Raw genomic sequence first — 12,203 nt, 5'->3', positions numbered from 1 at the left:
TCATTTTCCAAGGTAAAAGATTAGCTGTCTTGTATGTCCCCATTGCAAAATAAAAATAAAACAAAAAACTCAAAATCAAATGTATACTCTGAGGAAAATAAATCATTCCTGATTTCCTTTTTTTGACCAAAGTATCTTTTTTCCAAAAATAAATATTAGATGTCACACCATAAACTTGAAAAATATTGTCTGTCGAGGAAAATGACCAGAATTCTAATCCTATTGCCAAGGACCAGGTAAATATGGGAGCTTGGGCAGCTCAAGCTATTTGCCTCAGTTTTCTCACCTACAAAGTAGGAAAAAATCATAGCACTATTCTCCCAGGGTTGTTGTGAGGATCAAACAATATGTTTTGAAAAGCACTTAGCACAAGGCCTGGAGAGAAGTAGGTGCCATGTAAATATTTATTCCCTTTCTTCCTTTCTACTTGTGCTGAGAAAGTTCAGCTTTCTCAATAATGGAGACAAAAATACTGCTACTATCTATCTTCTCTGTGGTTTAAAGGGAATGATATATGTAAAATAATTTAGGTAAAGTTTCTGGGTATAAGAGGAGGGGGACAAAGAGGAAGAAGAGGGAAAACAATGCAAAATAAAATGGCTAAATTTCTAAACACTTTTGAGTTTACAAAGCACTTTATATATGTTATCCCATTTGATCCTCTACTATTATTACCCTCATTATACAGATGAAGAAATTGAGTCTGAGAGAGATTCAATGACTTGCCTAGGTTCATACAGTATTGAGTAATTGGGAAATGGTTTGAACTCAGGTCTTGATGGTAAAGTGGATAGAACAATAGGTTTGAAATCAGGAAGACTGATCTTTCTGAGTTCAAATCTGGCTTCAGACACTTGTTAGCTATGTAACCCTGAGCAAATCACTTCACCTTGTTTGCCTCAATTCTTTACCTGTAAAATGAATTAGAGAAGGATAGGGCAAGATACTCTAATACCCTTGCTAAGCACTCCAAATGGAGTCTCAAAAAGTTGGACCCAACTCAAGAACAACTTCCTGACTCCAGGTCCAGTGCTCTATGCTCTACTAATAATGATCCTGGTGAGTAAAATAGGGCTTAGAGATAACAGTATTGAGGGTTTCTTGTTTTCCCTTCTTTCTATGGACATTAAGAATGTTTTGAATGACTTCATATGCTTAATGAGCATCTATCATGTTTTTTACCTCCTCAATTTGAGAGAGAAATAGGGAAATAATTTGGAAGTGAAAATAAACATTAAAAAAAATTTTAAAGACAATTAAAAACATCTGTAATGCAGTCTAAATTGAACTTCTCCCCAGTATAACTAAGAATGGACTGTTAGGTTTTACTTCTTTTTCAGTTAAAGATAATTTGCTCATTTTTGAATGTTGCCTACAAAATCCAACAAGAAATGCTTGTTTTATCTCTTGTGCAGCTTCATTTTTAACACAAAAGAAAAATCATCCATTTGTCCTTTTGACCTATTTTTTAAGAAAAACCCTTTCAGTTAGTATTGTATTGCTTGGCTTCTCTTCCCTGACCTCTACCCCAGGTCACATGTCGTACATAGTATGAAGGAATCTTAAGACTCTTGAAGATCATGCCAGCAATATGAACCAACACAAACTTAGGCTGCTCTTGACAAATTAGTCATTGCAGCCAACAAAACCAAAGATGAATATGGCTGAGGTCAGAAAGACACAGCACCCAAAGGCTGACCACTAAGGTGATTTTTTTTGTATGTGTGTGGAATGGAGAGAGGGTTGGTTTTGGTATCTCAAAAGATTCAGCTGGTAGGGAGAAGGACTGCTTTGTGTTCTGGTCTTGGAAGTGCCAACATCAAAGACATCACAGACCTTTTGGTGTCTTGAAATCAAGAAATACATAATCATGGTAAAGAACATACATTTTATATAAACCTTAAGGAACTAGGACCAAAGTTTAGAAGAGCAATTCTGAGCTTAAATATTATAAAATATCCCAAAAAACTAATTTGGAAGTTATTTTGTAAAAGAAGAGCCACCTAAAAAAATACTTTGGCGGTGGCTAGGTGGCATAGTGGATAAAGCACCCGTCTTGGAGTCAGGAGTAACTGGGTTCAAATCTGGTCTCAGACACTTAATAATTACCTAGCTGTGTGGCCTTGGGCAAGCCACTTAGCCCCATTTGCCTTGCAAAAACCTAAAAAAAAAGAGCCATCAGAGTTCTAATCATTGATTCTTCTCATTAAAGTTCGAAAGATAAGATGAGATGACTGAGAAAAGTGGCAATCATATCTTTTCTTTTCTTACATCAGGTTGTTGGTGTGGCCCAAGCCATCAACAAGAAATCTGAAAATGGCGGCACTTTCACAGAAAAAGATGAAAAGGTATGGACACTATATTTATTTTTACACCACTATGGTATTTATTTTCTTATTGGAGGCAATAGGATGCTTGTGTCAGGGTTAAACTTGGAACTGATGGAGCTGGAGGGAGGTGGGTCAAAGTTGATGAATGGTTTGGCTTTCTTTGAGTTGTGGACATAAGATGATCTGAATAGACAGTATATCTATGTTATTGCTTGGACATTGGTACACTATTAGAATTACAAAAAGGTCCTTATTTGAGGTCATCTGTCACTTTCAAGACTATCAAAATGGCGGTCCCTATAAGTGTGAAGACAGCACAAAGGGTTGCTTATGGTCTTTTAATGATGTTATTTAGCTTTCATCACTGGTGAAAAGAAATGAGGCCCCTGAATAAAAATCCCTGTAAGATCCACTCCAAATTTAGGACTCTGGGAAGAAAGTTTGGAATTGACTCAATGGTGAAGCAACTTTAAGACTGTTTTATAAACTTTTTACACAGACATCAGGGCGCCAAGGTGTGAATCCAGGCTCAGGAGTTGGAATGTAATGTTGGAAAGAACAACAGTCAAGCTCTTTTTTTTTATTGCTCATTTCCTCCAAATGTAGAGAGGATCAATTCAAAACACTCATTCTGCCTCTCTGAGAACACACACCCAGAAACCCTTCTGAGTCATAGTAAAGGCTCAACTAACCCTGAACTTTGTCTAACAATGGTCTACAGGGTGTTTTGTCAAAGGACATCTTGGCTGCTATCCATGATGTCATCTCAGAAGATTAAAGAGGTACAGAACATAAGCTAATCTTCCCTGGGCCTGCATGGAATCCAATAATTTATCTGTAGATGGAGTTGCAAGATGGGTTGAAAGATGGGATTTGTAATTTCATGGATATTGGAAACTCCTGGAGGAAGAAACTCCCTCTTCCTATTCTGGGCAGCAACTTTTCTGCTGTTTAGAGAATTGCCTGGGGCCCTCAGATATAAAATGACTTGACAAGGACCCCACTACAAATTTGGTTCAGAGATGGAACTCAAACCCACATCATTCTGACTTTGAGACTAGCTCATTCATGTGCTCTAACTAGCTCTACATTTATCTGATGTTCTCAAACCTGATGCATTTTTTGCTTACATCTGTTGATGTAATGAGCTCATGCTCTCTTATGCAAAACCCAAATCCATTTTCACTTAAAGAGTGATACAATTTAATAATGAAGATGGTTCCTTCATCATGGTATCCAAATGATCTTAGTTAATTCATAAAAGTACTGAAGGGGTCTTCAAATGATTATTTTGTATATTTCTGTGAATTTTATGTTGAAGAAGTCCATAGGCTTAAGTGTTTATGGGGACATCTTGTAATTAATGGTACTATTAAATTATATTGGGACTAATGTTTTATTTTGCATGTGTTTCTAATAGGAAGTAATTGAAAGCATATACCCATCCTCAATGGTTTTATATTAGTCAAGAATTGTGAAAGAACTTGGTGGCTATTTCAAAACCTTTTTGTCATTGTCTTCTATCTCTCCAGGATTTTGCTGCTTATCTGGCATTCTGTGGGATTGTTCTCCACAATGCCCAATTGTATGAGACATCACTCCTGGAGAACAAACGCAACCAGGTAAATCCAGTGTGTATAAGTAAAAGATTGTGGAAATGTGAAGTTTAGACATGGTTATGGAATATGGAATTTTGGCCAATTCTGAGTAATGATTACCAGTTACCAGATCTAGACATCAGACATGGAACTAAAACGGAACTTGGAGTTCCCTTTAGAGAAGTAGTGGGGAATAGAGTCAGGATTCAGAGTCAGAATTACCTGGGTTTAAATCCTGCCTCTGACCTTTTCTAGTTATGTGTCCTTGGACAAGTCACTTAATTTCTCTGGGCCTCAATTTCTTCAACTATAGAATAAGGAATTTAGACTAGATGGCCAATGAGGTCCCTTCTAGCTATAAATATACAATACAAACAGTTACGTCTAACATAGCTGGAAGTGTAACCATCTTTCCACAACTCTTCCCAACATTAGACCAGAGCCAGGTTGAGTAGGACTTTTAAACTAAACAGAAGAGTGTATATTTTATTCTAAAAGAAATGCAAAATAGGTAGAGTCAAATTAGTAGGTGACACCATCCATTCTAAGTCTCTACAAGTTATGTAATAGCAATGGCAGCAATGTGTAGATGGATTGTAGAAGGGAGAGGAAGATAACCAGACCAATTTGAAAACTGTTGTGATAAATCTAGACAAAAGGTAATGATGATAGTTATGTGAGAGCAGAGGAGGGCATAGAGGCGAAAGGTGTGAATGTAGAAACAGCTAAGTGAATATATGGAGTGAGGAATGGGAGAGTGAAGAATTGAGAGTAATGCCAAAGTCATACAAATACAGGAGTCTAGAAGGATTATTGTGCCTTTAACAGAAGTAGAGAAGAGAGGAGAATTTAGAGGTGGGGAAGATAGTGAGTTCAGTTTGGGACATGTCTGTTTAAGATGTCTCTAGGATATCTACCTTGAAATGTCCCAAAAGACAATTGGTAATGTAGGACTGATACTCAAGGAAGCACATGATAGATAGGTAGATAGAGAGAGAGAGAGAGAGAGAGAGAGGATAAACATATAGAGATAGATCATGATATAGACAGAGAGAGATAGAAATGAGACATCTAAATAGAAATAAAAAAAATACACAGCATCCAATGCAATTACAAAGAGGAAAAAGAAAGCCTTGGTTAGGAAATTGGGGAACACCTACAGTTAGGAGGCATGATGAATGATGATCTAACAAAGGAGTCTAGGAAGGGAGTGATTAGATAGGTAGAAGAACCAAGAAAGAGAAGTGTCATGAAAACCTAGAGGAGAGACTATCTAGAGCAGAGGAGGGTGGCCAAGAGTATCAAGTGCAATACCAAGAAAGAAGAGCGCTTTCTTTGGATGATCAATCTACTGGTAGTATTTTTTTTTCAAGGCAATAGGGTTAAGTGGCTTGCCCAAGGCCACACAGCTAGGTAATTATTAAGTGTCTGAGACCGGATTTGAACCCAGGTACTCCTGACTCCAAGGCCGGTGCTTTATCCACTATGCCACCTAGCCGCCCCTACTGGTAGTATTTTACTTGTAGAAGGATCTCTGGGCCAAAGGATATGGTCATTTTCATTATTTTGTTTTGTAGAATGTTAACTCATCCACAATTCTTACAATGCATTAGTGTGCCTATCTTTCCACAATATTTTCCGATATTGTCTATTCACATCCTTTGTGTTATTAATAATCTATTAGTTGCTTATCTGATGATCTTTTAAAAATGTCATCATCCTTGACTTCTCTGGTGCTTTTTGAAACTGTTGTCTACCCCTTCCTTCCTGAGAATCTCTTTTCCCTTAATACAGATGTCTTTTCTAGTTTTCAGTTCTCTTATTTCTCCTCATTTTTATTTGTGGGATACTAATGACCCCACTCCCATAATATGGAACCCCAAGACTCTGACTTGGTTTCTATAGTTCTCCTTTCTCCTTCTCTTTCTTCATCTCTCTATTCTTGTATGTGTGCATGTCAGTCTCTGTCTCTGTCTCTGTCTCTCTCTCTTCTCTCCCTCTCACTTTCTCTCCTTTCTATTTCTCCTTCCTCTTTGAGATCTATTCCTATGGTTTCAATTACTCTATCCATTCACATGATTCTCAAATGCTTTGTTCCTCTCTGTCTTGAACTCCAGTCCAGAATTCTCTGATGGTTATTTCTTTCCAGATGCCCTTTCCACATCTCAAACTCAGAATGGTCAATATGGAATATATTTTGAACTTTCTTCAACCCATCCTTTCTTTGATCTTTTCTATTTCTGTATATTTTCTATTTCTGAATGTTTATATTTTTTGAACTTGAATATTCTTTGAATTTTTATATTTCTGTTGACATCAGTAACACAGCTCAAAAGGCATCCTCCTCCCATTTACTGACCATCATGCATCTTACTATTTTTGGTTTTCTGGGGTATAGCCTCTCCCCTGTCCCTTAACCATTACACATCTGATTCCCATTAGACTGTAAGTTCCTTGAGAACAGGAATTGTCTTTGATCCCAGCAGTGTTTAACATTGCTTACATGTAATGGGAGCCTAATAAATATTTATTGAATGAATGAATGAATCTGTGTTCTCCTGAATATCTAACTCCATCCTAAGCCAGGAGTTCTCCCTCTCTGTTAAGACAACACTTATATGGAATCAGAGTGAAGGCTATAATAAGATTAGCACTCAATTGCTTTTTTATCCTTAATGTAACAAGAAGAATTGAAAGAATCAAAAAGTAAATTTTATAGGGAAACATCAATAGCTATACAATGTGGGGATAAATAATGGCTTTTTGTATTTACAGAAACACAATATTCCTTGGCAGATAGAGCCAGCCCTAGAATAAAGAAGATATGAATTTAAATCCCACCTCAGACAGTTACTTATTGTGTGACCCTAGGTCATTCACTTAACCTCTCTAGGTCTCACATCCTTTATCTGTAAAATGGAGATTGGAATTTTTCTGGCACTTAACTCACAAGGTTTCTGTGAGGATCAAGTGAATCAGTCTATCTGAAACACTTTGCCAAATTGAAAGAACTAGAAAAAGCCAGTGAATGATGACGCTTTCCTATCCTGTTTCTGAAAACGAATACCGAACAGCCATCTTTTATGAGACTGGGTGATTCATTTGAGGTATTTATTCATTTCCTCCCATGAGTATAAGAGGACTAAAGGAGCCTTTGGAGCTTCTGGAGCAGGAAAAACTCTTGATCAGACCTGGATGTTAGGAGTATCAAGGTGGGACTTGCAGAACCATGAAAGGAATAGACACAATGACTGAAGCAATGGAATTAGAAAGAAAATCCACCTGAAAACAATCAAAACTGAGTGTGGTCAAATGAAAATGACTGAGGTTGACCTCAGAAAAGAAAGATGAGGCAACTCCCTGCTCCTTCACAGAAGTGGGGGGGGGTCTCCAGGTGTGGAACATGGTATTGGTCAATATTTTAGTTTGGCAGAAGTTTTGATTGTTTTCTTTCTCTTTTTTATTCTTTGTTATAAAGGATGACTAATTTGAAAGAAGGAAGCATTATATAGGGGGCATGCAGGTGCTGTTTAAAAAAAGATGATAAAAATCCATTTTTAAAAAGTATACTGTTGGCAGTAGGTATGTTGCAGAGGCAAGGAGACCAATTAGCAGACCCTCATCTCCAGGCAAGATGTTATGGTGAAATGCTTTTGGCATCTGGAGAGAAGAGAGAAGCGAGATGTGTCATGGAGGTATCATTGACCATATGACAACTAATTAGATGTGAGAATTGGAGAATGAAGAAATCTTGACTTATGGGTTTTGAACCAGAGTAACTGGGAACATGGTGAGATGACAAAAATAGTTAAGTTTAGAAGGGTATATTTTTTGGGAAAAGATAATGAGTTCTATTTTGGACATAGTGAATGTGGAATATTTCTAAGGCATCCAGTTTGAAATATCCAAAACACAGTTGCTGATGTGGGTCTGGAACTCAAGAGAGACTTAGGCTTATGATATGGATGTTGGATACTTCTGCAAAGAGATAGCTGCTGAAGCCATGAGAGTCATCTTTGATATAACAGACATTATAAAGAAAGAAGAGAAGCAGATCCCAGATAGGTCATTGAGAGTATATCCCCCCTTTGTCTGTAGATAGATGAATTATTTATACAATGCCTAGTAGGTTCTAGTTACTGTGCTCAACTCTGGGTAGACAAGTGTAAACAAGTAAGAGAGACCCTGTCCTCAAAGGAGGAAGACAACACATAAAGGGAGGCTGGAAATGGAGCGAGGCACAAATAGTGTTGTGGTGTGGATGGGAAGTAATATGGAGCCCTGACTCCAGCAAGATCAGACCCAAACCTAGCTAGCAGAACTGGACAACTCAAGGAAAGAGTACTTCCAGTGGAGGATGGGGGGAATGAAGATGATGGCTGTAGTACATGCAATATGTTGAGGAGGTTATTAGTCACATGGAGGTCTGATTGTGGGCAGGATAAAAGCTCATCAATCAGAACCCCAGGGGAGTTAAGGATGATAGCCAGAGTATAGGCAACATGTCAAGGAAATGATTGGGAAAGATCTTGCAAAGGAGACATGAAAGAATGACAAAACATAGGAGGAAAATCAGAAAACAATAGTGTCATGAAAACCAGGGGAGGAAAGGCAATTTATGAAGAAAGGAGATAGTCAATAGTAACATAATATACAGAGTTCAAGGGAGAAATGGATGGAAGGATGGATGATTTGCCATGTACCAAGTATCACAGATACAAATACAAGCAATCAAGAGGATTCTTGACCTCAAAGAGTTTATATCCCAAGAGGGAAAAACAGTACATATAGGGGAAAGATAGTTAAGAAGGAATACTGATTGATTGGATATAGGTTTTCCAGTTTCTTCCAGCTCTAAATCTATGTTCCTGTAATCTTCTGATTGGCTGCTAGGTGGCATAGTGGAGAGAGTAGTAGGTTTGGAATCAGGAAAACTAATCTTCATGAATTAAAATCCAGCCTCAGACATTTATTAGTTATATTTGCCCTAAAATGGGTTGGAGAAGTAAATGATAAACCCCTCCAGTATCTTTGATCAGAAAACCCAAAATGGGGACAGAAAAAGTAAGACCTGAAACATCTCAATAACAAAATAATCTGATAGGTTAAGAGTCTCAGAGTTGGAGGATGGTATGATATTGAACTGGTTCTCTATTGATTTAAGACTTTGAAGGAAGGAAAATCAGATAAGAGCAGAGGTAATAACTTAGGAAAACAAAGAGGGAAGGAATGCCTGGAGCTCCTGGTGATAATGGAAAATGGCCTCAAAAGATGAGACAAAGGAAGAAAGAGCAACGAAAAGATGCTATGATCATATAGGAGACATAGTCTGTCGTGTATTCTGTTTCATCACCAAAAAAGTAAACATTTTAGAGTTAATCAGAGGCTTGAAGGCTTTCCTCTGACAAGAAGTCTCTTATGTGTACTATAAGATCATAAAAAATTCCATTTTAAATCTGACCACAGGGGAAATTTTCTTCAACCACTTTTTGATTATTTTAGTCAATTGAAAAAGAAAATGAGATATGTGCTCAGCAAGGGATTTGGCTACTGACATGTAGGATGTCCTACACTGAGTGCAGACACAAAAGGAATTCCCCTAAATGTTCCTATAGAAGCTTCTGTTGATCTAAGACATGTTGCTAATTTCATGAAGTTCCAGAACATTTTAAATCTTTCTTTGGTGAGATATAGAATTATTCAAAAGAGATTGACCTAACTATCCATGCAAGAAAACCTAAATGGATGAAAACTGCATATTGTCTAGACTTTGACATGCAGATGGATGATCAATCTACATTTATTAGTGTTAGAGTGCACGAAGTTAGGAGTATTTCACATCTATCTAGAATCTATCTCGAATCAAATAGGAAAAGTAATTAGGCTGGATTGTAGCTAGGAAATATCTCAGTGCTTTCCTTAAGCCCAACATGATTCCTGAAACAAAACCCCATTTTTTAAAAATACTAGTGTCTTCCTCATGATGTTATCTGATTACTTTGGAAAACTATGATTTCTAACATTGTAAGTGACCCAAAGGACAAAAGAGAGACTGTTGGAAGGTACAAGTAGCTCATAGTATGCTTCCAATGATAACCTATGTGTAAAAAAATGCCAAAAATGATATCAGTTGAGAAATATCTGTTTGGAAAGGGATATGGGCTGCTGAAGGTGAGATTAAGGAAAAATAAGTTGCAAATCATGAATGCCGCAATATTAACTCCAGAATGAGAGAAGACCTGAAAGGAGAATGTCAGAGCAATGGGGAACAAAATCCCAACAATGAGTTCATTCCACTGCAGTAACATACCTTAAGCTAGAATCTTAAACAAGGTTTTAAAAGAGGCTATGATATTTATTGCATTAATAATTAATTTATGGAATATATTTAAGAATTTAAAGTTGGTTCTGCTTTTGTGTATCTTAGATGAATAGTCTTTGTTTTATGAGAAACTTGTTAAATATCTTTCTTTGATTTTATCTGGAAATAAACTCTCCTTTCTCTATTGTCCAAAGGATCTCTAATTTAGACTGAACCCCAATCTACTTTTACTTTTATCTTACTTTGAAGTTATGCAAATGAATGTATATATGGATGTATGGATGGATATAGTATGTTTTCTCTTCTCTATATATGGATATGGATATATATATGGATGTATGGATGGATATAATATGTTTTCTCTTTTCCAAAAGACTGAAAGTGGTCCATGAAAATAGGGGTTTTGTTTGCTCCTTCTTGGTCCTTTCCTGTATAGAATAGGGGCTCTTTAAGTATTTATTGACTTAATACAAGAAGGTGAATTTTAGAAACATTTTGTTATTTCCTAGCTTGTCTCTCCTAATTTACCTAAGCAGAAGTCTTGAGCATGTCCTTATTGAGTTACCTTGAAAGGAATGAATAGCTTCTTTGACCCTGCTTATCCTTTTATGCCAAGCCATCTTGAGCTCTCTTGACCCATCACAATTAGGTTTAGGTTAACTGGATTCTTGAATTGGAAACAAAAACACAAAAGGACCTTTTTAAAGTTATTGGCTGGTGAGGAATCTCCAGGAAAGTTATAGATGTAGAGTTAACACCACCTGATGCAAACCCTTCATCCCCCAGTTGGAGAAACTGAGACTCAGAGAAGGGAAATATTTTATCCAAGGTCATGCAGCTTGTAAATATTAGAAGTGAAATTTCAAGGTAGGTTTTCTGACCTGAAATCCCATGCTTGAAACATAGTCAGCACTTAATAAATGATACTTAAATGATTTCTTGCTTCACCAAATTGAAATCATTTTATTTAGATGACAATTCCCCACATTTCCAAATATCCAACCATGGCACTACCAGTTGGCAAATATGTACTACTGCCATTGTCTTTTGGAGAGAGGGATAAAGACCAAACCTGTGATTTCATTGGTATTAGGAACTCAGGAGAGTCTTACCAATGCAGGTCAGTACCTTCTTTGCAACTTATTGACTGAAAGATTTGCCCTGAGAGCAGAGTAAGTGACTTGTCTAGGGTCACAGAGTCAGTATGTATTAGAGACAGGACTTGAACTCACATCTTCCCAACCCCAAGGGCAGCTCTTTATCCACTGTACCATGCTATCTGTACATTTTCTCTCTCCCAATCCCTATTTTAAATAACGATACAGATCTTGCAATCACAGACCTTACTGAGGGTGGTGATGTAACTCTGAGGTCATCTTCAGTACAGGGCACAGTGCTTATGTCTACTTGGGAGGGGGGACATTGTACTCATCCCCTGATCCCAGGGCCATGCTTCATCTCTCCCCAGGTGCTTTTGGACCTTGCTAGTTTGATCTTTGAAGAGCAGCAGTCCTTGGAAGTGATTCTAAAAAAGATTGCAGCAACCATTATTGCCTTCATGCAGGTGCAGAAATGTACAATCTTTATTGTGGATGAAGATTGCTCAGTGAGTACCAGCCTTGCCTTTTTTTTGTTGTTCGTCCCTGCCCTCCCCATTGTTAAGTCACTCCCTTGCCATCCACCTTAATGTGGAATCGAGATGGCAGTGGCAAGGGAAACTGGAGTGGAATAAAGGACTTGGCAATCTTGGTAAGTAAAAGGGGAGCCTTTAATGTAAACTCTGGAGTTGGGGTGGGGTGGGGAAGATATATATATATATGTATATATATATATACATATATATATACATATATATATATGTATGTATAAATAAATAAAAAAAAACTCAAAACATTGGTTTAGGATGTTAGTTAATCTTGTAAATCAGTTGTTAGTGTTGGATGGTGTGGTCTA

The 12,203-nt window shown here is 37.3% G+C and overlaps 1 protein-coding gene across 6 annotated transcripts in view; it reads left to right on the top strand.

Moving 5' to 3' along the window:
• PDE5A (phosphodiesterase 5A) overlaps positions 1-12,203 on the top strand; it is a 181,075-nt gene that overhangs the window by 64,466 nt on the left and 104,406 nt on the right. For all 6 annotated transcript variants that reach the window (XM_074228323.1, XM_074228322.1, XM_074228327.1 and 3 more), the window contains exons 4-6: positions 2,277-2,348; positions 3,863-3,952; positions 11,719-11,856. In XM_074228323.1, coding sequence (XP_074084424.1) covers positions 2,277-2,348; positions 3,863-3,952; positions 11,719-11,856 — 300 coding nt within the window. The remainder of the gene's footprint in view (positions 1-2,276; positions 2,349-3,862; positions 3,953-11,718; positions 11,857-12,203) is intronic.

The sequence above is a fragment of the Macrotis lagotis genome, chromosome 3 (assembly GCF_037893015.1).
Source record: "Macrotis lagotis isolate mMagLag1 chromosome 3, bilby.v1.9.chrom.fasta, whole genome shotgun sequence".
Classification (NCBI taxonomy): domain Eukaryota; kingdom Metazoa; phylum Chordata; class Mammalia; order Peramelemorphia; family Peramelidae; genus Macrotis; species Macrotis lagotis.
The sequence above is the reverse complement of the archived record's forward strand: the minus strand, read 5'-3'. Positions and strand labels throughout refer to the sequence as shown.